This window comes from Megascapheus bottae, chromosome 14 (genome assembly GCF_031878675.1).
Source record: "Megascapheus bottae isolate mThoBot1 chromosome 14, mThoBot2.hap1, whole genome shotgun sequence".
In the NCBI taxonomy this organism is placed as follows: Eukaryota; Metazoa; Chordata; class Mammalia; order Rodentia; family Geomyidae; genus Megascapheus; species Megascapheus bottae.
The window spans coordinates 5,048,515-5,076,009 of record NC_143522.1 but is presented as its reverse complement, the minus strand read 5'-3'; the positions used below and the strand labels follow the sequence as shown (position 1 = coordinate 5,076,009).

The following is a 27,495-nucleotide window of genomic DNA, read 5'->3' as shown; positions in this document are numbered from 1 at the left end:
CAATGTTTTGATTCTCTCTCTGCTGTTTCATCCCTCTGCCTCACCTAGCAGTCTTTCCTTGAATAGATGATGCAGCTTTATCCAGTCACCTGGTGAGAGCCACTTGGGTTTTTTCTAATTTGGAGCAATTATGAGCAAAGCTGCCAGGAGCTCTGTACAGACATAGTGTGAATTGTTTTACTACTTTTGGGGGGCATTATTGGGAGTTAATTTCAGAGACTTCTATTGATACAAGTTAATAGAAAAACAGCGAATTTGGACTTGTGACCTATACAGCTACATGTGCAGAATAAGCTGACAAACGAAAACTTGGTGGTTGAGGGCTACAAAAGAATGAGGAAATAAAAAATATAAAAGAAAGCCAGGTGTTGGTGGCTCATTCTTGTAATCCTAGCTACTCAGAAAGCTAGGATCTGAGGATCATGGCTTGAAGCCAGCCCAAGCAGGAAAGCCTGTGAGACTCTTATTTCCAGTTAACCACTAGAAAACCAAAGGTTACTCTTTTGCTCAAAGTATGCTAGCCTTGAGGAAAAGAAGCTCAGGAAAGCATCTAGGCCCTGAGTTCAAGCAAAAAAAAATTTTTTTAAAGACCAATAAGGAAATGTAAGTCTTTGATTCCACAGGAAATAGAAAGGAGACCCACCAATGAGAAAACCATCTTTAAGGACTTCAGTTGTAGATAACCAAGATGGCTGAGATGGGCTAAAAACCCTCATCTCCATAACAAGTCTATGCTATGAGCTCTTTCTCTCCACATTACTGTTCTAATAAACTTTCCTTTTACCTTTACTTATATTTGCGTTTTGCTTGAATCCTTCTCTTACCAGATACAAGGACAAAGGTTGTTTAATGGTTCTAAATTTCCTGGGATATTTTTAATGCATTGGCTAGGAATTTAGAAATTAACTGTCTTTTTTTCTGATTTGAACTCATCTAATGGTTACACCGCCAGCTAAACAGGTGCCTCTTGAGCCACTTCCTCAGCCCACAGAGAGATAAGTCTCAGAACCACAGGCTGCGGAGGCAATCATTCTCACATTCTTAGACAGCTATCTGAGAACGTGCTGCTGATACTTGCATAAGTTTTTTTCTTTTTCCTTCTTTCTTGCTTTTCTTTTCTTTTCTTTTGGTGGAATTGGAAACTGAACCCACAGTTTTACACATACCAGGCAAGTGATCGGCCACTTGAACCACATCCCTACCCCTGACTCTTAAATACCTGAGAGTGAAGTTTCTGAATCATAAAGACTTAAGTTTATATCCATCATGTATATAAAAATTCATAAGCTGGGCACCAGTGTCTCAAGCCTGTAATTCTAGCTACTCAGGAGGCTGAGACCTAAGGATCATGAGTCAAGGCCAGCCCAGGCAGGGAAGTCCATGAGACCCTTATCTCTAATTCACCACTAGAAAACCAGAAAGTGGAGTTGTGGTTCAAGCGATAAAGCTCTAGCCTTGAGCAAAAGATTTTAAGGACAGCACCCAGGCCCTTAGTTCAAGTTCTAAGACAACCCCCCCAAGCCCCCCGCAAAAAAAGCACCTGTGTTCCCAAATCAGAACAGAGTCAGGATGCAGAGAGAGGAGCAAGGTATCCAGACAATGCTCATCTGCTGCTCACTCTGAGGACCGAGGACAGCACAGTGCCCTTGCCTTCCATGTTGTAGTAAAATCTCTCCCATGGCACATTATTTTATAACCTGCAGACAGACTGCATTAATTCAAACCAGGTTGACTTTATAAAGTGTTAGCATGTTAGATGGTTTTGTTCACTTCCAAACATTTTCTGATTTTCCTCGAAGTTACTTCTTTGCCCCAAGGCCTATTGAGACACCAGTTATTTAATTCCCATGTAAGGGATTTTCTAATGTCTTCCTTTTATTGCTTTCTAGCTTAATTTTATTCTGGCCAGAGACCCTGCTTTGATTTCATTCCTTTGTAAATGTTTATTTATGGCCCTGGTTATAGTGAGGGGTCTTCTGTGTTCATCTACAGTATAGTACAGTGGGGTGATCAATAAATGGCAGTTGGTTTTTGCTGATTGGTAGAGCTGTTCTGAACTATTTGGGTATATGCTTTGTTGTCTGCTTGCTCTGCTGTGATCTCCTTCCATCTGAATGGATTGTTTCAGGTGGATCAATTTTGTTTTATGTATTTTGAATTTTTTATTATTGTCTACATATATACGTAGAATGGATAAATCTCTTCATTCTTTTTCTTTTTTTTTTTTTTTGTCAATCATGAGGTTTGAACTCAGGGCCTGGGCACTGTCCCTGAGCTCTTTTTTTTTTTTTTTTTTTTTTGCCAGTCCTGGGCTTGAGCTCAGGGTCTGAGCACTGTCCTTGGGCTTTCTCAAGGCTAGAGCTCTACCACTTGAGCCTCAGCACCACTTTGGCTTTTTTCTATGTATGTGGTACCAAGGAATCGAACCTGTGTCTTTGTGCATGCTAGGCAAGCACTTTAACCACTAGGCTAAACTCCTGGCCCCTGAGCTCTTTTACTCAAGGCTAGCACTATATTACTTTGTGCTACAGCTTCACTTCCAGTTTTCTGGTGGTTAATTGAATCTCACAGGGACTTTCCTATCCCAGCTGGCTTCAAATTGTGAGCCTCAGCTCTCAGCCTCCTGAATAGCTAGGATTACAGATTGGAGCCACCTGCACCCAGCTTCCTTTTTCATTATGTAACATATAATGGCATGTATTTACTTAGATAATAGTCCTTCTTTTGTTTTTCTTTTTTTCTCTTTGCTGGTCCTAGGGCTTGAACTCTGGGCCTGGGCACTGTCCCTGAGCTTCTTTTGCTCAAGACTAATACTTTACCACAGTACCCTTCATTTTTTTTTTCTCAGTAATTTATTGGCAAGAAGAGTTCCATGGTTTTTCCTGCCTGGGCTGGCTTCAAACTGCAATCCCCAGATCTCAGCCTCCTGAGCAATTAGGATTAGAAGCATTAGCCACTAGTGCCTGGCTAATATTCTCCTCCTCCTCCTCCCCCTCCTCCTCCTCCTCCTCCTCCCTCTCCTCCTCCTCCTCCTCTTCCCCCTCCTCCTCCTCCTCTTCTTCCTCTTCCTTTTTCATATTCCTATTATGATTTATTCTCCTCTTTACTCTTACTTTTCTGTTTCTTTTCTTTTCCTTTTCTTTTCTTTTTACCAGTCCTGGGGCTTGAACTTAGGACCTGGGTGCTATCCTTGGGCTTTCTCAAGGCTAGAGCTCTACCACTTGATCCACAGCACCACTTCTGGCTTTTTCTATGTATGTGGTACAGAGGCATCGAACCCGGGTCTTCATGCATGCTAGGCAAGCACTCTACCTTTAGGCCAAACTCCCAGCCCCCAACCCCATCTTTTATACTTCTAATCTAGTCATCTTTTCAGAGTTTGAACTTGGGGCTTTGTGTTTGGTTGGCTTGCTGCATAGGCTGGCACTCTACCACTCTAACTGGTTATTTTAGAGAGAGTCTTGAGGACTTGACTGCACAGGTAGATCTCAAGCCTCAATCCTTCAGTTGTTCAACCTCCTGAGCAGCTAAGATTACAGGCAAAAATCACCAGCACGTAGTTGAATCTAGTCATCTTTATACTTAAAGTGTCCTTGTTATAGGTAGCTAACTAATTTGGGTGGTTTAGACTATATCAGATATTGCTACAATATTACTACTTGATTTTCGTTTGTCATACCTTTTTCACCTTATTTTTTCTGTCTTCTTTTGTATTGAGTATGCTTTGTTCCCACTGAGAATAAAGCTTTATTTTCATTGAAACTATTTTAATAGAAAGTATTCTCATGCCAACTGAGCCCAGTTAATGATTCACTTTACTCTCAAGAGAGGCCTATCTTAATTAAAATATGAGCTTTGTAGCCAACCAAACGGTATAGGTTTCACTCCACTCCTAGTTGTATGGTATTTATCCACTTAATATCTAAAGGATTCTATTTCTCCATTTGTATGCTTCTCAGAAATGAAAAGTCTATTTAAAGTCTAAAGCATTGCAGCCTCAACATAGGTCTGGAGTATAATAAATGCTTCTTTAATGTTTAATGTTTCTTTTGGCTTAGTGATATGTTTGTTTTCTATACATCTGTTTCTACAAGAGATTTAAGTATTATCAAGGAGGTAAATATCTGCCCTATTACTGGACTATTACTAAACTTCCCTTCCTGAGTCTAGAACAGACATTGTTAATCAATCACAGAGATGTTCCTAAACAAACTCAGATACAATCTTTTCTTCCCTCTTTTCCATTTTAAAAAGGGCCAAGTCTTTCAGTATTTTGTTAGTCAGTGTATGCCTGTTCTGCAATTGAATTCAGGGCCTGGGCTTTTTGCAGGTTAATCGGAAATAAGAGTCTCACAGACTTTTCTGCTTGGGCTGGCTTGAAATCACAATGCTCAGATCTCAGCCTTCTAAATAGCTTGAATTAGTCCTGAACCACCAGTGCCTGGTAATATTTTTAAAGAACAACTGTTGACTACCAGAGACTAACTCATCAACCTACTCAAAGTCTTTTAAATACATTTATTATTTTAATTGGGTCAAATCCTCCCTCCCTTCTAACAACTTTTTACTTCTTTTATTTGTTTGCCAAACACTTCTTGAAAGGTATTACAAAGGAAGACTTCTCTTTGTTCATCTCCAAGAATCCCAAAATGCTGAATCAGTGAGGTTTTTATTTGGCACTATGAAACCAAACACCAAAGCTGGGGAAAGGGTGGAAGCAGGGGAGATGGCAGGAGTTCTGGACTGTTTCAACACATTCTCATTTCAGGGCCAGACGTGGCATGTGAGGAGGGTGTGGCATCTTCTGACAGGCACCAGCGATTTCTCCTGGGGCCTTGGGTATCATTTAGTTCCTCATGGACAAAGGGCCATCTGTCTTTTGTTTGGAACATAAGCCTTGACCTGTGTTCTAGAAAAGCACTGACCCTTGGTTCAGCTGCCTCTCCCCAACCCAGCACAGGAGAAACCACTTCCTGCCAGTGATGCCGGAAGTTGCTGAGCCTCTATGCTGCTTGGTCCCCTTTGAGATCCTTTTGCCAGTACTAAGGCTTGAACTCAGGGCCTTGGGGCTGTCCTGGGACTCTTCCATTCAAGGTTGGTATTCTACCACTGGAGCCACAGTTCTACTTCCAGTATTTTTTCCTGGTTAATTGGAAATGAGTCTCCATGAATTTTCCTGCCCCCAGCTGGCTTCAAACTTCCATCTTCGGATCTCAGCCTCCTGAGTAGGTAGGATTACAGATGGGAGCCACTGGAGCCTAGTTTTTCAAAAGAATTAAACTGAGGCCAGACGATGATGGCTCATGCCTATTATCCTAGCTACTCAACAAGCTGATCTGAGGATCAGGGTTTGAAGCCAGACCAGGTAGGAAAGTCCATGAGACTCTTATCTCCAATCAACCATTCAAAAGCAAGAAGTGGCGCTGTAGCTTAAGTAGTACACTTGAATTCAAGTCCCAGGACAACAACAACAACAACAGCAACAACATAGAAAAAACAAAAACCGCCCCAACTATGCATGGTAGCATTCACCTACCATCCCAGTAGCATGAGAGGTACAGAGAGGCCTACACTGGGCAAAAATGACTCAGCCAGGCACCAGTGGCTCATGTCTGTACTCCTAGCTATTTAGAAGGCTGAGGTCTGACGATCACAGTTTGAAACTAGCCTGGGGAAGAAAAGTCTGCCCGATAATCTTCGATTAGCTCCCAAAAAGCTGCAGTGGAGCACTAGCTCAGTGGTAAAGGGTTAGCCTTGAGCAAAACATAGCTCAGGGACAATGCCTAGGCCATGAGTTCAAGGACTGGCACAAAAATAATAATGAAAGCTGGGGATGTGGTTCAAGAGGTAGAACACCTGCCTAACAAGTCCTGAGTACAAACTCTAGGAGACTGCCTTCCCTTAACCCTCCCCACCCCCGTTCTCCCCACCTCTGATTTCTCCAAGGTCTACCTAAGTATCTGGGTTTCTGTTGACCCTAGATGACTTCCCCATGAAAAATCATCAGTAAAGATATTTGTACCAGTAGCTATTTGCATCTGTAATAGGGTATCTATAATGGCTTTAAAACAAACTGTTCCTGATTCTTCTCTTTCTTGCCAGACTGTGACATCTCTGAAGTCATGGGACAAATTGTTTGTGTTCCTAAGGGCCAAACACAGGCCCTCAATGATGGTGAGTTGAACTGAAGAGAATTTATTTCAATCAAAGTGGCTCACTAACAGAACTCAGGCATAAGTATAATCCACGGTTTGCTATGATCACTGTTAATTCTGCTGTCATATTCAAAGGCCAAGGAACAAGTCAGAACCACATCCACGTTTGAGATGGAGCCATGTGGCTGACTTTGTATGCTGTGAGCAAAGCAGCTCCAGCTGGGGGAAGGGTGTAAAACTTCTAATTTTTTGATAGAAACATGTGATAGAATGTGGCAGATTTGAAAGGATGACTATAAGGATGATTAAAACAAGGAGATGTTTCACATAGACACTGTGTGTTGTTGGCAGACTTAGAGGTAGAAATTCAACCCTATGTTTAGGACAGTCTTTTACATGTCCAGAATAGACTCAAGGTTCCCCTCAGGGAACCCCATTCTACAAATCTTATCCTTAGTAATAATCACTTGCCACACCTCAACCCAGACCAGCCTCCCCACAAACCTAAGAGGCAGACTTCTCCCCACTTCTTTGATAGGGAAAATGAGGCAGCTTGAAGTGAAGTAACCTATTCAAGAGCTCACAGGGGTAGAGCAAAGCTGGGACCTGAGCTCAGGTAGGATGGATTCAGAGTCCACACACTGTAGACAGCACATGTTGTATACTAAGTTACCAGACCTCTGATCTGCCCAAAGTGAGCATGTATTTGAATTCAGTATAATCTGAAGGTTTACATATTCAAACCTTAACTTCTGCTGTGTCCTTCATCCAAGAGAGCAAAATATACTGAACATTCTTCTGATCTTAGTGTGAATATTTGAAGTTATTTCTGAGTTTTCTTTCTGTAGCTAATTCCAGTTAGCTTATAATTTCTCCATCTTTCCCCCTCCATATCTTGTTACTCCTATATTATAGGGCATGCTTAAATTTTTAAAAAGATTTTCCAAATTTTAAAGCCTAAAACTGGATACAAATGTTCTCCAGTTAAGACCTTATCAATGCCATATATGGGAAAGGAACTCTGGAGTTCTAGTTATCTTTCCCTCATTAATATTCCTGGAACCAGCCAGGCATGGTCATACCTGCCTATAACCCCAACACTTAGGAGACTGAGGCAGAAAGATCAAGAGCTTGATGGCTTGAAGGCCCTTGCAGGCCTTGTCTCAAGATAAAAATTCTAGCACCGTGTTCCTTTGTCTCCTGGTACGTCTCTATTGCTGATTGATTTTGTGCTTAGGACAGTCTTTTTCAAACAACAATTCCTATCTCAAATTTGTGGCATGAATTGTGTTCTATTTTTAATTTGTCAAAGCCCATCTGGAAGGGTCTTACAGGGTTTGGTTCTCACTGGCTGGGGTGTTAACAACTCCACCAAATTTGGTATCATCTACCCTACACAAGATGCTTGCTCTCAACTCTGTTGTATGGGTCACTGAAGGAAGTATTTATATAAAGCTCTTTTCCCATAAATATACTTTTCTGGCTTTCTAGATGTTTGGGGCGTGGTGAGCTGAGTTCACATTTTAATCCTTTCTAAGAACTGCAGTTGATTATCTAAACTGCACTCCTTATGAGGAAACCGCCAAGATTCATTTCCAAATCTGAAGAAATACTGATGATGGGTTGCGATTCAGTTGCTAGAGGACAACCAGAGCTGGATTTATTCTAAATACAGGACAGCAATGTTCTCGGGAAGCTGAGGCTTGTCCATGGAGACAAGCCTGTGGCTAGAAGCCACAGTGAGCGCTCTGCCCTCACCAGCAACCTCACCAACATTCCTATCACTTACTGCTAAGCAGAGAAACATTGCATTCTAGTAGCCAGCCAGGGAAACTATGAACAAAACGGCTGGATGCCATTTAGAACAAGTTCCTATATTTTAAATCTTATCTCATAAAAAAGTAAAGACATCTTTGTTACAGAATGAATAAAAAGAATGGATCATATATGCTAAAAGCTTTTCAGTGAAACACGTTTTTTTTTACATCCCAATGTCAATAATATTGAAGTCATAAAATGAGATTTAATATTAAACTATTTTAGTTTGTCTTTTATAATTTTTTTTTCAATCATGTTGCTTGAACTCTGGGCCTGGGCATTGTCCCTGAGCTCTTCAGCTCAAGGCTACTGCCCTACCCTTGAGCCACAGCCCCACTTCCCATTTTCTAGTGGTTAACTAGAAATAAGAATCGCATGTTCTTTAGTGCCCGGGCTGGCTTTGAACTGTGATCCTCAGATCTCAGCCTCCTGAGTAGCTCCTAAGTAGCTAGGATTACAGGTGTGAGCCACCATGCCTGGCTTTATGAAATTTTTGTTCACATGTGTACCTGCTCTCCCATAAGTCAAATATAAACTTAGAACTGAATAAACCAAAGGATTCCATTAGAATACCAGCTAACTGAACCAGGAGTGGTAGCTCACTAGCTACTCAAGAGGCGGAAATCAGGTAAATTTCTGTTTGAGACCAACCTGGAAAAGGAGTTTATGAGCCCCCCATCTCAAGTAATAGGTGGATACAGTGGCACATTTCTATATGCAGATGGCCAAGATTGGGAGGGTTGAAGGCCAGGCTAGCCCAAGGCAGCACTGTAGCTCAAGTGATAAGAGTGCTAGCCTTGAACAAAAGTGTCCAAGGACAGTGCGTAGGCCAAGTTCAAGCCCCAGAACTGGCAAAAAAATAATAATAATAACTAGAGCAAAAAAGGGCTGGCAGTTTGGCTTTAAAAAGGTAGGGTGCTTGCCGGGCACGGTGGCTCACGCCTGTAATCCTAGCTATTCAGGAGGCTGAAATCTGAGGATCAAGGTTCAAAGCCAGCCTGGGCACAAAAGGACCTAAAACTCTTATCTCCAATTAATCACTAGAAAATGGAAAATGGGGCTTGGCTCAAGGGTAGGTGGTAGCCTTGAGCTGAAGAGCTCAGGGACAGTGCCAAGGCCGAGTTCAAGCCCCTTGTCCCACTAAAAAAAAAAAAAAAAAAAAAAGGTAGGGTGCTTGGGCCAGTAGTTTGGCCTAGTAGTAGAGTGTTTGTATAGCATGTATGAAGCCCTGGCTTCCATTCCTCAGTACCACATACACAAAAAAAGCTGGCAGTGGCACTGTGGCTCAAGTGGCAGAGTGCAGGCCTTAAGCAAAAAGTGTCCAAGGATAGTGCCCAAGCCCTGAGTTCAAGCCCCAGGACTGGCAAAAAAAAAAAAACAAAAAACACCTCACCCTGAGTTCATACCTCAGTAACACACACACACACACACACACACACACACACACACACACACACACACAAGAACTGATCTAACTTATTAATCTAATAGTCATGTTGAAGTAAGGGAATCAACAAGTTACAAAACTAGCAAAAATAGGAAAATGAACATTCTGGAATTTTTTAACAAAATAACTTGGGCCAAAAAGAACTTGAACAATCTTAAAAACATTTTAATAATAATAGTAATGCACAGTAGTCCTGCATTAATCCGAGAGGAGCTGTCACTTGAGGTTTAGGAAGGACAGGGTCCGCTGGGCCGTGTCCAGGAACTGCTGCACCTGCAGGTTATTCCTCTCTATCAGGGAAGCATTTCTTCCAGATGGCTTCACATTCTCTTCCGGGTCGATGGGGGTGAGCGTGTGCAGGTTGAACATATACCGAGGCTCCCCCAGGATGCCCACTCTGTAAAGAGAACAGCAAGGACAAAGACTCAAGTACATAGTGTGGTTGTGTCTGTGCTGTGTGTGTGTGTGTGTGTGTGTGTGCAGTAAAGTGAAGACTAATACACACTTTTTTTTTTCCAGTTGTGGGACTTGAACTTGGCCTGGGTGCTGTCCCTGAGCTCTTCGGCTCAAGGTTACCACCCGACCCCTTGAGCCACAGTCCCACTTCCAGCTTTCCAGTGATTAACTGGAGATACAAGGGGAGGGAGGGGAAGTGTCTGTTACCGGCTCCTGCCAGTAAACACATGGAGAAGAGTGGGCAGTGTGGTGGGAGGCAATGGAGAAACAGGTGTTTTCATCTTTCTGGCACAGGAACAGGACCCGAGCCCCGGCCCCCGCCCTAGGCAGCAGTAGGACCCTCCAGTTTCTCTCTTGGGTCCACTCACATTGGCGTGGGCACGGAGTCTGGACTTATCGCATGCTTGGATGCATGGGCTGGAGGTTTGGTGCCTGCCTGGTATTTTCTCTCGATGATGTGCTGAGCTTTCTCTCTGAGAGATGGTAGCAGGGTAGACAAGACTGGAGAGCGCAAGTCCATGGCTTTTTTAATTGCTGGGCGTTTTGCCATCATTCTCCTGCAAGGGGAAAAGGTGACATAGGTCACATTGTCCCATTGTTGACCAACATTCTTTATCGTAGAAAAGTCAAGAGGTCCTAACTGGACTCGGCACAGAGGCATATGCCTGCAGTCCCAGTTACCTAGAAGGCTGGAGTGGGAGGGTTCAAATTTGAGGCCAGCAGAGGGTATGGATAAAGACAAGAAGTAGAGAGAGGGGGGAGACAAAAGAGGTCATACCTGAACTGTACCAAAGTCATGCGCTTCTTTTCTCCTCCCAATTGTGCATCTTCACGCTTCCTTCGAGGAATGTTGAACATGTTGGTACGGAAAAGCCTTCCTACTTCATCCTCAATCTCTGTCAGATTTTGACGTCGGAAGACAATCCAAGCTATGTGTGTACAGAAAGTATAAAAGGACTACAAAGGAAAAGCAGAGTTTTAAATCACAAGCCTCAGAAATTACATAAAAAAAAACCCTCTCCCGTTTCTAGAAGACTTCTAAGCTCAGAGAACCCAAGCTCTCAACAGCCTTGAAAAGCTGTACATTTTTCCCTGCCACACCTTCACAGGGTGAAAGTCAGACTGAAATTCCAAGGGAAACCGAGAATTCACTAGCATTCTTCATTTTAGAAAAGATACTCTGAAAATAAGTGCCTAACAAATGGTTACTGGTGATGACTGTACACCATCTTTCATAACGAAATGGCCCATGCCTGTAACTCTAGTGGAGGCTGAGATCTGAGGATCCAAGTTCAAAGCCAGCAAAAGCTCAAGACACTCTTATCTCCAACTAACCAAAAAAAAAAGCCAGATGTGGAGTGTTGTTCAAATGGTAGAGTGTCATCCTTGAGTAGAAAACCAAGTGAAAATATGAGGCCCTGAATTTAATTTGCCAGTATTGGCACATATACTTGTACATGTACACACATGTGCACACACACACACACACACATGTACATACACAAAACCCTCAGAAAATGACTTACCTCAAAGAATTTCCAGTCTTTTTGTGTGTCTGATATTTTTTCCCTGCAATGTAACAAACCATCACCTCAGGTTGAAAGAAATCTCAATCTTTAGTGATCTAGCTCTCGCCCTCTCCCACTCCAGAAACCAAATAGAACCATGATCTGTGGTTGAGATCTGAAATGTCCCCAAGGGCCATGGGCTAAAGGCTAGATTGCCCGCTGATAGTGACTGGAAGACAGAGGCAACTTCCAGCCGTGGGGTGTAGGTGGATGCACAGGTCCCTGGGAAAGAAGTGAGTCTTGTCCCTGGTTCCTTCCTCTCTCTGCTTCTTGGGCCTCAGAAAGGGACCAGTTTTGTTCTGCCATTCCCTCTCCACCATGATGTTCTGCCTCACGACAGGCTCAGAAATACGCTGTACCCTTCACCCTGACTCATATTTAGTTCTCTTATTTTCCCTATGACATAGTCAGTGCTCTACTCACTTGACAAGCAAGAGAACTGAAGGTGAGACTGAAATCCAGAGACATGTATTTAATTAAGAACAGATCTTGTACCAAAACCCAGAGCAGAAGCTAGTCTTATTAAGTTATAATGTATGCATATGCAAAATACCATGGTGAAATGCCTTGGTGCAATTGCTATTACCCCACCCCCAAAATAATGAATGACAGCAAAGTAAAACAGGCTCTGTTGGGGACTGTATCCACAGGAAATGGAGGAGGACTCAAGAGGCTGGATGAAGGTGGACATGGCTTATGTAAGTGGTAAATGGGCCTGTTACACACTGCAGAATGAACATGGCTGCTATGGGAAACGGCAAGGAAATGATGGCATACCCAGAAGAGAGAAAGAAAGAACACTGGAAATGCAGAGCGCAGAAAAGTACCCAGACAACGTATAAGTGAGCTTCCTGAAAATGTCAGGACACTGTGTACCAAGCTCTTGCTCTGTCCTGCTGTTTGTTGTGGCTTTAGTTTCTGGCTCTGCTATGGTGTGGCTTGTAGCCTTGTGAGCCTGCTTAGGTCTTCTGGGGCTAAGGATTGGAATCTGTTATGCTGTGATCCCAAATGTTCCCATGATGTGTGTTCTTATTCTGTCTTAATTACATCTGTGTAGACATTGTCACCCCAAGGTCACAGGTGTCAGTTCAGTACTGCTGGCTTGGCAGCCATTCTTCACAATGAAAAATAAGCAGCCACTGCATCTCCCAACCCTACCCTACCCCAACACTGGCAGTCACCCTGCCTCCACCCTGTCTGGCAGCAGAAATATTGCCCCACTGAGAGCAAGATTCCACTAGGCCATCGAGTCATTTAATCTCCCACCAGGGACAGTGTTTAAACTGTCAGTAGAGACTCTGGAATTCCTTCCATAGACCCTTGGCTTCCTCAAAGCAGATATCACACCCCACTCAGATTCTCACTGAGCCCCATTATTCTAAACAATAGAAAGCACAACACTGTCTCAAGGCACCAGAAGCCAAGGGGCCTGGGTCCTAAGACTGTGATGACAAAGTGACTCACTTTCCACAGGACATGTGATGCCTGTCAGGCATGCCGAGGCCCAGCACCAGGTAACAGTACTTCTTTGCCAAGTATTTCTGGGCTGCTTCCAACTTACTCAAAACCAGCTCCATTTCTTTTTTCTCTACCAAGCCCCTGGAGGGGAGTGTGGGGGGGAACAACATGGGTTAATTGGGGGCAAATGCCTATACTGATGAACAAAATGTCAGCTTCATAAACTACTTTGAAAGAAATGCTCCTGAATCCACAGACTTCACATACCAATCAATTTGTTTTTGTGGCACTGACAAATTGTCAAAGTCCCTTATCATTCCCTGGAATGTGCATCTCAAGTTTATGGTGAATTTTCACTTGTGTATACATTGTTATACTTTATGCCCCCTAGATGGCCTCAGTTTTATATACAGCTGGTCCTAGCTCTTCAGAACCCTTCCAGCTAAGAAATTATGGAATACTGGGTGCTAAAGTAGCTGGTAACTCAAGTTCCTGCTGGCTTGGGCTTTTTAGTGGGTTCTGTTTGGTTGGTTTGTGTTGATGAATTACTAGTTTGAACCTTGTTTTGTTTCTCTACCTGCCCTTCTCCCAGCTGGTGATTTTATTTTTATTTATTTATTTATTTTTTTGCCAGTCCTGGGCATGAGCTCAGGGCCTGAGCACTGTCCTTGGACTTTCTCAAGGCTGGAGCTCTACCACTTGAGCCTCAGCACAACTTCCGGCTTTTTTCTATGTATATGGTACTGAGGAATCCAACCCAGGTCTTTGTGCATGCTAGGCAAGCACTCTACCACTAGGCCAACCTCCTGGCCCCAGCTGGTGATTTTTGAGATGGGGTCTTGCCTCATGCTCAGGTGGGCCAGGTCCATGTGCCCCCTGCTTGTGCTTTCCTGTGTCACTGGGGTGACGAGCACCCTAGCTGTCATGCTTCCTAGTAACTGGTATGAAGGTAAGCCACTGTGCCCAGCCGTTGGTGGAGATGGAGCTTCATTAACATTTTTGCCCAGGCTGGCCTGAAATCATGAGCCCCTGATCTTCACCCCCCACGTAGCTAGGATTACAGGCTTGAGCCACCATAGCCACCTGGATGCATTCCTATTTCTAAAGCAGTTTCAGAAACACTGCTGCCGCTGCTTCTCCGGGCCAATGTCATCCTTTCAAGTTTGGGTACCATGCCGGAGCACAGGCATGCTCTCAGCTCTGAGCCTACCTGTGCCAGGAGGGAAGCATTTACCCACCACTATTCTGGGAACTTTGACATCAACTATAATGAAATTGCTTTGCTATGAAAACACAGTCCTAGCTCCAACTGAATTGCAAACAGACTCATTAAAAGACAATCAGTTCTTAGGTTGCAGCATGTCTGAAAGCCTGATTTTTAAAGTTTCTGCAGTGCAATAAAGAATGATACTGTTCACAATTAATTCCAAGCCCTGGCAATGAAATAGTAAAGTAGTACTACATGCCAGACAAAACACATCTACAGGACCAGGAGTTTGGCCTAGTGGTAGAGTGCTCACATAGCATACACAAAGCCCTGGGTTCAGTTCCTCATGTACCACATACATATACATAAAAAAAGCTGGAAGTGGTGCTGTGGCTCAAGTAGCAGAGCTATAGCCTTGAGAAAGCCCAAGGACAGTGCTTAGGCTCTGAGTTCAAACCCCAGGATTGTAAAAAAAAAAAAAAAAAAAAAAAAAACATCTACACAGGACAAACTCCTGCTCCTGCTGAGTGAATAACTAGACTGTGTGAAGGTATATTATGAGAGGGAGTGATAAGGCTTTAAGGATGACATAGGTTTCCAAAGTATAAGACACCACATGTAATGAAAAGCTTTCAAAATGGAAAAAAATGAGTTTCTGGAATAAAGTAAGCTCTAAATGCTATAAAACCCAACCCCCCTCTCTCCAGTGAACAGGAACTATTTTAGGACATGATACATTTACTAACCTAGTTTGACTGAAACCATTTTTTTTCCTTCAATGTAATCTGTGTTTAATTCCTTCATAATAAGTCATAATAAGTAGTACTACATGCCAGACAAAACACATCTACAGGACCAGGAGTTTGGCCTAGTGGTAGAGTGCTTGCCCAGGCTTGATTCCTCAGTACCACATACACAGAAAAAGCCGGAAGTAAGCTGAGCACGGTGGTTCACACCTGTAACCCTAGCTACTCAGGAGGCTAAGATCTGAGGACTGCAGTTCAAAGCCAGCCGGGGCACAAAGGGACTCTTATCTCCAATTAACCTCTAGAAAATGAGAAGTGGGGCTTGGCTCAAAGGTAGGGCTATAGCCTTGAGCTGAAGAGCTCAGTGACACTGCCCAGGCCCAGGGGTAGGGTGGTAGCCTTGAGCTGAAGAGCTCTGAGACAGTGCCCAGGCCAAGTTCAAGCCCCATGACCCACAAAAAAGAAAAAAAGAAAAAGCCAGAAGTAGTGCTGTGGCTCAAATCGTAGAGATCTAGCCTTGAGAAAGCCTAAGGACAGTGCTCAGGCCTCAAGTTCAAGGTCGAGGACTGGCAAAATATAATAATAATAATAATTAGTCAACTGACTGACTACAGGTCACATAAAAATAGAAAGATACTGTAGTTTGTTTTAGAATAGAATAATAAAATCAACCATCTTAAGACTTGGACTGGTTCATTTTTGTCATTCTTTGTAGTGCATTTTGAAAATAATTAAGAAACTTTTCTGTTATAAACTGAAATATAAAACAAGTCTGTTAGATTAGCAATAAGCCTAACAAAACATACAAAATTCAAACTGACCATATAAAACTATAACAAGCCAGAATGCCACCAAAGTCTACTCAGTCTGACTTGGGGATACTTAAAACCCTCAAGCCTTCTAAGCCACAGCTGGCTGGCTGGTCACCAGGAACACAGATCCCTCCTGTGAAATGTCACCCTGAAATAACATTCCTGCTGAGTACTCTGATGGCTTCACTGAAGAAGCAGCATTTGAATGATTTATTTGGTTCTTTTGGTTCTTTTGTCTCCATTTCCTAAAGTTTATTTCGATAAATATTTTTGGATGGTCAGAGGCACACAGCCTTGAGCTTTTCCTCTCCTCAGAGTGTCCACCTTTGGTAACTGTGTGTGAATGCCCAGAGTCCTGGCTAGGACTATCTTCCACATATGAGACAAAAACTGTGCCAGCCAGGCGCAGTGGCTCATCCCTGTAATCCTAGCTACTCAGGAGGCTGAGATCTGAGGATTATGGTTCAAAGAGAGCCAGGGCACTAAAGAACCTGAGACTCTTATCTCCAATTAACCACCAGAAAATGGAAAGTGGGGCTGTGGTTCAAGGGGTAGGATGATAGCCTTGAGCTGAAGAGTTCAGGAACAGCACCCTGGCCCAGAGTTCAAGCCCCATGATGGACAATTTTTTTTAAAAAATACACATGCACAAAAAAAACTGTGCCATTTATCTCTCTGAGACTGACTTATCTTACCATGTAAATGACATAATATTCTAATAGCTGTGTAAAATTCCACTGTGCAAAGGTACCACATTTTTTTTGATCCACATGTCTATTGAAGTGCATCTGGGCTTTACAACACTTGCCAGAAATATTTATTTATTTTCCTCAAAGTGTTTTTCATTTTAAAAAGTCTACAGTACATTAATGGCTCTTCCCAACATTCCTACCAGTGAAATCATTGGGTTGCTTCCACATGTTTGGGGGAGGGCAATCTGGGTATGTGGAAAGTTCCATGGCTTGTGTAAGGTCACCAAGTCTGAGCGGCACGGCTCTGCTCTACACTCCAAGTTTCCTGATTTTTTATCTGGGTGTAAGTCTCTGAACCATTTCTGCCTAAAGACATCACATTCTTTTCAAGTAGCACAAGAAAACCTCGGAGGTTTTACTATGATATAGAATGCCATTTTGTCCAAATCCACTATTTTAAAAAAAATTCTTGCCAGTCTCAGTGGCTTATTAACTCAAACTACTTGGGAGGGCAGAAAATGGGAGGCGTAGAGTTGGAACCAGTTTGAGCAAAAGGTTAAAGAGACCCTAACAAAGCCCAGTATCATAATACATGCCTATTATTCAGCCACATGGGGGCTTAAGGTGAAAAGAGACAATTGTGGACAAAAAAAACTTATGGACCTATTAAAACATAACTTTAAAAGGGCAAAAAGGTGGGGCTGGGAATGTAGCCTAGTGGTAGAGTACTTGCCTAGTGTGCATAAAGCCCTGGGTTTGATTCATCCATACCACATACACGAAAAGTGGTACTGTGACTTGAATGATAGAGTGCTAGCCTTGAGAAAGCCCAAGAACAGTGCCCAGGCCGTGAGTTCAAGCCCCAGAACTGAAGAAAAAAAAAAAAGGTAAAAAGTTGATAGGAATGTGGTTAAAGCAGAAGAGTATCTGCCTAGAAAATGCAAGGCCCTGAGTTCAAACCCTCATAACATCCCCCTTACAAACAACAACAACAACAACAAAAACAGGGCTAGGAGCATGGTCTAGTGGTAGAGTACTTGCCTAGCATGCATGAAACCCTGGGTTCAATTTCTCGGTATCACATACACAGAAAAAGCCAGAAGTGGTGCTGTGGCTTAAGTGGTAGAGCTCTAGCCTTGAGAAAGCCCAAGGACAGTGCTCAGGCCCTGGGTTCAAGTCCCAGGACTAGCAAAAACAAACAAACAACAACAAAAAAACCACCTTAGTTCTTTGTATTAAATGCTTACAAGTCCTTTAGCAAGAATTCTGTAAGCATCAAAAGCATATAAAAACAATCTGTATCTGCACAGTTTGATGTAGTAGTCATTATGAGGCTGGGCTGTAAATGTAAGAAATACCAGACTTCAAAGATTTACTTAAAAAAAAAAGGTAAAACAGCCAATTAATATAGTTCTAGTATTAACACATGTGCTGCAAAGCTAATAAATTGAATTTAGCAGATGCCAGTTGTTCATATCTAAAATCCTAGCTATTCAAGAAGCTGAAGTCTGAGGATTGAGGTTTTAAGCTGACCTGGGCAGACAAATCTGACTGAGAGATTCTCATGTCCAACGAACCAGCAAAACAGGGTAAGAAATGAAAGTAGTGAGACAAACCCTAGTGGCTCACACGTGTAATCCTAGCTACTCAGGAGGCTGGGATCTAAGGATCAAGGTTAGAAGATGGCCAATGAAGACAAATCTGAGAGGCGATTATCTCAAATTAACCAGCAAAAAACCCCAGGAAGTGAAGCTATGGCTCAAGTGATAGAGCACTAGAGTTGAGCAAAAATGCTAAAGGACAGCATCTAGTGCAGGAGTTCCAAGTCTAATTATTGGGCAATACTGGTCTATTTCAGTTGGAACGTTTTGTTATGGTAATTCCCATATGAATTATTCAGTGTGCTTTAAAGATGTAAAATGCTGGGGCCAGGAGTTTGGTCTTAGTGGTAGAGTGTTTGCCTAGCATGCACAAAGACCTGGGTTCACCTTGGTACCACATACATAGAAAAGCTGGAAGTGGTGCTGTGGTTCAAGTGGTAGTCTTCTAGCCTTGAGAAAGCCCAAGGACAGTGCTTAGGCCCTGAGCACTGTAAAGATGTAAAATGTTTCTCACTATACCTGAATTTTTTAAAATTCCATCATTCATTCACCCTTGGTAACTATCAATGACAAATTTTAAAACACATTGCCAAATCTACTTACACCATATAGCTTTTAGGTTTCTTTTCCAGTGAGTTTTTTTCCAAGTAATAAGATAAATAGTATAATAATGCCATGAGAAAACTGTCAAGATTCTTATTTCTGTGGAGAAATTTGAAAGAAAAAAAGGAATTTACCATTTAAAGTTCTATCTATTATATTCTCTTTTTTTTTGGTGTCAGTCGTGGGGCTTGAACTCTGGGCCTGCTCTATCAGTTTTCAGCTCAAGGCCAGCGCTCTATCACTTGAGCCACAGTGCCACTTCTAGTTTTCTGATGCTTAATTGGAGATAAGAGTCTCACAGACTTTTATGCTCAGGCTGGCTTTGAACCTTGATCCTCAGATCTCAGCTTCCTAAGTAGCTAGGATTATAGGCATAAGCCACTGGCACCTGGCTGTATCTACTGTATTCCTTTGTTTTTTTTTTTTTTTTGCCCGTCCTTGGCTTGGCGTCAGGGCCTGGGCACTGCCCTTGGACACTTTTGCTCAAGGCTAGCACTCTGGCACTTGAGCCACCACACCACTTTTGGCTTTTTCTGTATATATGGTTCCAGGGAATTGAACCCAGGGCTTCATGCATGTTAGGCCACACTCCCAGCCCTCCATTATATTCTTGATAATGCAAGACATCTGATTTTCATTAAAAAAAAGAATTTATTTTTGGATAATCAGACATTAAATTCCAATAATTGTGGTTATTAATTTTTGTTTTTATTACATAAGTACTACTTCCATTGTCTTAAAAATGCACAGGAAAGCAAGGTTCTGTGGCTCACACCTGTAATCCTAGCTACTCAAGAGGCTAAGATCTGAGGATCCCAGTTCAAAGCCAGCCAGGGCACTGAAAAGTCCATGACACTCTCATCTCCAATTAACCACTAGAAAATCAGAAGTGGCGCAGTGTGTTAAGGGGCAGGGCAGTAGCCTTGAGCTGAACAGCTTGGGGACAACACCCAGACCTAGAATTCAAGTCCCACAACCAACAAAAATAATGCACAGGAATGTATGAAGTAAAACCCCCACCTCTTTGTCACCATTCTATTATTTAGTGTCACAATTACTATTAGGAGTCCAAAATAAAACCAGGTGGCCAGCAGTTTGGCCTAATGGTACAGTACTTGCCTAGCATGCTCAATTCCTGGTACCACATAAATAGAAAAACACTGGAAGTGGTGCTGTGGCTCAAGTGGTAGAGCTCGAGCCTTGAGAAAGTTCAAGTATAATGCTCAGGCCCTGAGTTTGCACAGCCCAGGACTGGCAAAAAAAAAAAAAATGAAACCAGGTATAGCTCACACTTGTAATCTTAGTTATTAGGAAGGCTGAGATCTTGAGGATGATAGTTTGAGGCTAGCCCAGGCACAAAGTTCACAAGACTCCTCCATCTCAACCACTAACTGGGTTTAGCCATGTGCATCTGTCATTCCAGCTACAACAGGAAGTATAAATAGGAGGATAATGGTTCAAGCAGACAGGGAGATAAAACAAGACCCTATCTCAAATAACCAGAGCAAAAAGCAGAGGTATTCACATGTAACATTCTCTTTCACCAAAATACATGTAAATGAAGATAGGACTGTAAGGCTATTTATTTTGCCTTGATCATCAATAGTATATAGTACTATAGATATGATTCTTTGCCATTTGTTTTTCCAATTATAGCATGGACTCTCTTCTACCATTTAATATATAATCCTTCCTTATTCTGTTCAACAGCTATATATTGTATTTGTATAGTAACTTAGTTAATTAGTTCTCTCTTGATACATAGGTATTTACGAATGTTACAGATATGGTCATAAAGGTATGTTTCAAATTCTATAGAGCTTGTCCACAGAACAAATAATTGACAGGCATAAGTGAAATTGCTAGAACACAGTGTTTGTGTATATTAAATGTGCATGTCTTGCTCTCCAGAAACATTGCACTGACCTGCAATGCTATGTTTTGGGTTTTGTTTTAACTTTTTTGTGTCTGGGAAAATACTGGGACCTGAACTCAGGCCTTTACACTAACTCAGCTTCCTTCCTTATTGCTGGTATTCTATTACTTTAGCCATGCCTCCAATCTAACATTTTTTCAGGTTAATTAGAGATAGAAGGTCTCAGATTTTTTCTGCCTGGGCTGGCTTCAAACCTCAATCCTCCATGTCTCAGCCTCCTGAAGAGCTAGGATTACAGGCATGCGCCACTGGCATTTGACCAGGTTTTTCTTTTTCAAGATTGTAATGGGGCCCGGGAGTTTGGCCTAGTGGTTAAAGTGCTTGCCTAGCATGCATGAAGACCGGGGTTCGATTCCTCGATACCACATACATAGAAAAAAGCCGGAAGTGGTGCTGAGGCTCAAGTGGTAGAGCTCCGGCCTTGAGAAAGTCCAAGGACAGTGCTCAGGCCCTGAGCTCAAGCCCAGGACTGGCAAAAAAAAAAAAAAAAAAAGATTGTAAGGGGAAGGGCTAGGAATGTGGCTTAGTGGTAGAGTGCTTGCCTAGGATGTACAAAGCCCTGGGTTCCATTTCTCAGTATCACATACACAGAAAAAGCTAGAAGAGGTACTGTGGCTCAAGTAGTGGAGTGCTGGCCTTGAGGAAAAAAATAAAGCTCAGGGACAGTGCTCAGCCTGAGTTCAAACCCCAAAAAAGGTACACACACACACACACACACCATATTAATAGCTCATTGTCTCTGGTTGGGTTTCCCCAGAACAGACCCTGAAACAAAGACCTGAGGGTAAATAGTTGATGTGGTAATGACCTTGGAAACATCTGCTGGGGAGTGGAGAAATGAGACAGGGCGGGGAAGAAGCCTGAGAAGGGGTGCTGACGAGTTATCACCACAGACAAATATGAGTCCATTCTATCACAGTAGGACGGGAGATGTTGCAAAAAACCTCTGGATTTAACCTGCTGACTTCCCTGCTGGCATGGCCACCACCTGCTGTGCCTGTGTGGAGGGTGACCTTGCTGCTGCAGTGGAACAGGGCCTTTCAGGTAAAGTGTTCACCACAGGCTCAGAGGAATGATATGGAGGAATCGAACCCAGGGCTTCATGCAGGTGAAGTGAGCACTGTACCACTGGGCTATGCTCCCAGCCCAGAACCAATGTTTAAGAAAGGTAAAAAAACACCCCAAGTCATACTAGAACTGTTGAAACTATAAAGTATGACTAGCAGAGAACACTGCTCTCCAGCAAATAGCTTATCCTTGGATGTTTGGGCAGTGCTTGGATGGGATTCTGACAATGTATTCTCTGCACTATGTAATCTGGGACTAGAGGGATTCCGTGACTTCTGACTTCCTCTTCTGGACCCTGACACTGAGCGCTGAGAAGAACCTGGAGCTCCTTCTCTAAAGATCATACTATTGTCACTTATCAGACAAAAATGACTGCAAAAGAAGAAGGGAAGAAATACAGAGCTCAGAAGCCAGCTCTGGTAGCTCATGCCTATAATCCTAGCTACTTAGGAGGCTGAGATCTGAGGATCACAGTTCAAAGCCAGCTCAGGCACGAAAGGAAATTCCACGAAACTCTTATCTTCAAAAAACCATCAGAAAACCAGAAGTGGTGCTGTAGCTCAAGTGGTAGTGTAGTAGCCTTGAGCTAAAGAGCTCAGAAACAGTGTCCAAGCCCAGAGTTCAAGCCCCACAACCGACAAAAAGAAAAAAAAAAAAAAAAAGAAATACAGAGCTCAAGCATGACATACCTTAGAAATGTCGTAAAAGAACAGATACGCTGCATCTCAGTAGCTTCTAATGAAAGTAAAGCAACAACTGAAAGGAGAAAAGATGAACGATTAGAGGAGTGACCTAGAGATGCGTAAGAGGTTCACAACCCAATGGCATCTGTGAAGAACAGAGAGTCTCACACTTAACATCATCCAGTGTGACTGTCCCCTGCTGGCTTCGTTTCTCCAGGCCTTTCAATGACTTCTCCTCTCTTGAAACATGCCTTTTATCTGACAACCTGTTTTGGAATAAAACAGTCTCTACTAGGGTTTGTGAAGATTTTAGTTGTATCTAAATCTATCCTGAAGTGCATGAAGCATGGGACTGGAACCTAATGAGATCCTTGGGCTGGGAATGTGGCTCAGTGGTGGAGTCTTGTCTAGAATGCATGATGCCCTGGGTTTGATTCCTCAGTACCAAATAAACAGGAAAAGCCAGGAGTGGTGCTGTGGCTCAAGTGGTAGAGTACTAGCTCTGAGCACAGAGAGGCTCAGGGTCAGAGCCCAGCCCCTGAGTTCAAACCCTGGGACTGGCAAATGAGAGAGCAAGAGTGAGGGGAGGGGAGATCTGACAGTTCTGCATGGACCATCGACCTCATTGAATGTAGATCATTCCAGAACATTATGTTTATGATGTCAGGGTAGGAGGGGAGGTATGCATACTGTCTAAAACAAATGTAAGCACAAACTACATGGGAACTAGATCATTTGAATCACCTAGAAGGCTGGGGATGGAGTTTAGTGGTACAGCATGCGCCTTGCACATGTGGTGGTCTGGATTCCATACCCAGGATCACTAAATAATCTTTTAATTCTGATATAGCTACCATTTTCAGATTTGGGGGGGGGGGAAAGCTGTAAGAAATGAAAGTAGTGGGCCAGGTGTTAGTGGTTTGCAACTGTAATCCTAGCTACTCAGTAGGCTGAGATCTGAGGATCCTGGTTCAAAGCCAACCCAGACAGAAAAAAAAAAATCTGTGAAACTCTTATTTCCAATCAACCAGCAAAAAGCTGGAAGTGGAGCTGTGGCTCCAGTGGTAGAGCACCAGTTTTGAGCAAAAAGGCTATGTGACAGTGCCCAGGCCCTGAGTTCAAGCCCCTATAGTAGTTACAAGAAATAAGCAAAAGTGAAAATAGCCAAGTTATGTCAGAGACACGCAGGGAATATTTGTAATTCCCATCAAAACTGAATTTTTTTCCTTGATGGGTTTTTGTCCTTTCAGTCTAGGGTGACTGGAGCTTTGTTAACATACGTAGACTTAGGAGATTCCACTGAGAGGCTCAGTCAGCTGTGCTAGATGGATAAGAAGTCAAGTCACCTTTCTGAAGTTGAGCCATCCATTTCAGCAAAGTGAATTGCTTTGCCTTTCTTTCCTTTTTCCCTGTATTCTATCGCAGGTACAAAACTGCAAAAGAAATGAGATAATAAGGAACTTGGACCCTTCCTTCCCAAGGGGAAACTAATCGTGTAATGAGCAGAATCTCAGGACTGGGTTATGAGCAGTCTGCATCCCTGCAGGCACGCAGTGCCCACGTGTTCATGCCTCAGCTGCCTCTGGAACACCACCATTCACAAACTCTTCTGTTTGCAATCTCAGAATAGAAAAATAAATGTATCTTGGGCTAGGAATGGGGCTTAGTGGTAGAGTGCTTGCCTAGCATGCATGAAGCCCTGGGTTCCAATCCTCAGTACCACATAAACAGAAAAAGCCAGACAGAAAAGTGCTGTGGCTCAATTGATAGAGCACTAGTCTTGAGCAAAAAAAGATCAAGGACAGTGCCCAAGCCCTGAGTTCAAGCTCCAGGACTGGCAAAAAAAAAATGTATCTAGTATTTATGAGGCGAGAAGCTTTTAGATACAAGCTTCCCTTCCCCTTCCCCTTCCCCATCCCTTTCCCTTCCCTTCCTTTCCTCCCTCTCCCTGCTCTCCCACTCTCTCTTCCTCCCACCCTCCCTCTCCCTCTCCCACTCGCCCCCCTTTCTAGAGTTTGAATTCAAGACTTAGGTGCTGTCCCTGAACTTCTTTTGTTCAAGGCTAGCCTTCTACCACTTGAGTCACTGCTCCACTTCTAGCTTGTTAGTGGTTAAGTTAGAAATAAGAGTCTCATAGACTTTCCTGGCAAGCTGGCCTCAGCATGATCCTTAGATGTCAGCCTCTTGTGTAGCTAGGATTACAGACATGAGGCACCTTTGCTTTTCTTTTTAGACCATTGGCACCTAGTTTGAAGTGGATGATTTCTAAGCTTTTCATTCTTTCTGGTGTTTCCCTTATCGTTGTTATAAGGAATGGGTTCATGAATGAGTATGCTTAAATACCTGGGGTGGGAGCAAGAAAAAAAATAGAAGGATACCAAATGTTAATGGTTGCTACCTCTGAAGAAGGGCAGAGATGTTAGGTGGTGAAGAGCTCTGTGGACTGGAAATGTGGCTTAGTGGTAGTGTTTACCATGCATGAAGCCCCGAGTTTGATTCCTCAGTAACACAGAAACTGAAGAGACCAGAGGTGGCAATGTGGCACATGTGGTAGAGTGTTAGCCTTGAGAAAAAGAAGTTTAGGGACAGTGCCTAGGCCCAGGACAGGTGGGAATGGGGTGGGGGGAGAACTTCTGCATCTGCATACTTGTGCATTGTTTGAATTTTCATAAGAATATGCCAATTTTTATTACACAACTAAAAAAGTTGACTGTGATATAGACGGAGAAATATTAGTACTTTTTTGGGGGGGATATCATGGGCTTGAACTCGGCTGTCCCTGGGCTCTTCAGCTCTCAGCTACCACCCTACCCCTTGAGCTAAGCCCCACTTTCCCCTTTTCTAGAGGTTACTTGAAGATAAGAGTCTCAGGTTCTTTTGTACCGGGGCTGCCTTTGAACCTTGATCCTCAGATCTCAGCCTCGTGAATAGCTAGGATTACAGGCATGAGCCACCGTGACTGGCTAATATTATTAGTATTTTCTACTGACCATTTAGAGCCTTCAACAAAATCTTCAAACCCCTCAAGCATTTGACATATTCCAATAGCTCTAACTGGATGTCTGGAATGTACAGACTGTTTTACCATCTGTCCTTTAATACAATCATCCTAATCAAGACAAGGTTGTATTATTTATCCTTCATCGATCACACTGTTTAGATCATGGCCATGGCCATTATTTTCCTATCAAGTAAAAGAAGCCTGGGGTCTTCCCAGCTCCACCCAGCGGTTCCCTTCTGTAGAGCAGGAGAGAGAACAGAAATGCCAAATGAAATACTGTCTCCCCTGGATTTAAATTATGTTGGTCTCCTCTGAGCTGTGTGAAATGTGTCCCTGCATTTTCCTCAAATTAACGAGCCTTTTAAAACCTGCTTCCTTTCCTATAAACTATTATCAAAGGCTGATAAAATAGATTGACATAGTAACTGGCCCTAGGAATCTGAGGACAGTGCTGATGGAAGGTGAGGTTTCAGAGGCCATTCAGCGCAGTGACCAGCTCAGGTGGGGGACATTTCACCTCTGTTTTATTCTTCATGCTCTTATCTATTGCTTCATTTTCCATCCCAAGCACAAGTTATTTTTTAAATAAAATCTCAAGTAAAGTTTTGTTAAAATTTACCTTTTGAATTCAAGGGTTTTGGTTTCGTCTTTCCAGTACCACATCCCTAATTGTAATCCCCATGGCTGAAAGATAAATTGCAGCAAAAATAAAATTTCATTCACAACCCATATTCCCAATAAACCATTCTAATTCCTACCAGAATCTTAGTAGTGCCTTAACAGTGCCTTGTGGTTTAACAAGCCAGAATTTCATCATTTTTGTTTTTAGGAATAATTTTTGGGGGGGAGGAGTGTGTGTGGGAAACAAGCCAGGTAGGAAAGGGGGAGAGGAAGGGTCAGTGAATGCAGTCACAATACTCAACGCACATATGTAAAAATGGAACTAGGAGAATTTGAGGGGATGGGTGGGTTGGCCCCCTTTGTAGGGCCGGGAGTTTGGCCTAGTGGTTAAAGTGCTTGCCTAGCATGCATGAAGACCTGGGTTCGATTCCTTGGTACCACATACATAGAAAAAAGCCGGAAGTGGTGCTGAGGCTCAAGTGGTAGAGCTCTAGCCTTGAGAAAGCCCGAGGACAGCACCAAGGCCCTCCGTTCAAGACCCGGGACTGGCAAAAATACACAATCAAAAGGAGGAGGAGGAGAAAAGGGGAGAACTGGTAGGGAATGCAAATGGAGGGAGGAAATTTAGACTGCACACACTCAGGGCTCCCCGCAGCCTTGTAGACAAAATCAACTCGTCCAAGGCGGCCTCCGCGTCCACCTTTGAGCCAAGACTCTCCTCTAAGGGGCAATGAAGGAAGGAGCGGCGTCTGCGCCAGGCAGGCAGCGCCGAGGTGCCGGGAGTCGGCGTCGTCGTTGCGGGCGAGGGCGACCCACCGTTTTCCCCTCTGAGAAGAGCCCGCTCGGGGGAGGAGGCCTGGCCTTCAAGTAGTTCATGGCGACCCAGGCGACCCAGTCTGACCGCTTGCGGAGTTCATTCCTCTCCGACCCGTCCTTGGGGTCCGCAGGCGGAGGACGCGGCGGGGCAAGGACGCAGCGCTAGGCCGAGGGGTCCTGGCGACGCGCGGGCTCCGCCTCCCCGCGGCTCGCAGCCCGGCGCCGCTGCGCTCCCGCCCGCGGGGGAGGCGCGGCTCCCAACCGCCCAGGCGCCCTGGACGCGGGGCCAGGCTGGGCGACTCGGCGCGTTGCCCGGGCTACCGCCCGCGTCCGCACCCTCCCTCCCCCGCCCCGGCGGGGGAGGGCCCTCGTGTGCAACACATTTTATTAAAAAAAAAAAAAGGCTTGGGGTCGGTGCACATCCAATTGACATTCCTACGCCCACGTTTTCCCCTCGTACTTGTTTTTCCCCTCTTGTGAGGTTTGAACTCAGGGCTTGGGCGCTGTTCCTGAGCTCCCTCCCCGACCCCCACCCCCTCACACAAGGCTAGTGCTCTATCACTTGGAGCAAGTCTCATGGTCTTTCCTGCCTGGGCTGGTTTTGAACCCTGATCCTCAGATGTCAGCCTTTTGAGTAGCTAGGATTACAGGGGTGAGACATTGCTTTCTTTCTGTAATAGCATGGTGCATATTTTACTCTCCAACATCATGGTAAGGAATGGTAGATGAGGTTGTGATTGAGAATGTTCATGTAGTCTGCTTCTGCATCCCCATGGTTAATTTGCAGGAAGTGCTGCATAGTAGTGA

At 43.6% G+C, this 27,495-nt stretch overlaps 1 protein-coding gene and 1 long non-coding RNA gene across 2 annotated transcripts; one reads left to right on the top strand and one right to left on the bottom strand.

The window, feature by feature from the left end:
- Positions 1–28: 28 nt before the first annotated feature.
- Positions 29–12,643, top strand: LOC150054557 (uncharacterized). The gene is made up of 3 exons (XR_016537556.1): positions 29–92; positions 6,103–6,174; positions 12,095–12,643. It is a non-coding gene; the product is annotated as an uncharacterized LOC150054557 (long non-coding RNA).
- Ppp1r36 (protein phosphatase 1 regulatory subunit 36) lies at positions 9,565–26,915 on the bottom strand. The gene is made up of 11 exons (XM_090344272.1): positions 26,689–26,915; positions 25,871–25,935; positions 23,597–23,683; positions 22,419–22,516; positions 22,257–22,323; positions 18,564–18,662; positions 12,909–13,043; positions 11,403–11,445; positions 10,655–10,833; positions 10,245–10,433; positions 9,565–9,817 (listed from the first exon to the last, which is right to left on the bottom strand). Exons 1-11 carry the CDS (start codon positions 26,746–26,748, stop codon positions 9,637–9,639), a joined length of 1,203 nt encoding a protein of 400 aa, XP_090200398.1. The 5' UTR covers positions 26,749–26,915; the 3' UTR covers positions 9,565–9,636.
- Between the last annotated feature and the right edge of the window lie 580 nt (positions 26,916–27,495).

Excerpts from the sequence above, each read along its gene's own strand:
- Ppp1r36 (XM_090344272.1), bottom strand. The coding sequence starts at position 26,748 with ATGAACTACTTGAAGGCCAGGCCTCCTCCCCCGAGCGGGCTCTTCTCA. Across the intron at positions 22,324-22,418 it reads CACACTGGATGATGTTAAGT|TTGTTGCTTTACTTTCATTA; the intron begins GTGAGACTCTCT and ends TTCTCCTTTCAG. Across the intron at positions 11,446-12,908 it reads CATCACATGTCCTGTGGAAA|GGAAAAAATATCAGACACAC; the intron begins GTGAGTCACTTT and ends GTTACATTGCAG.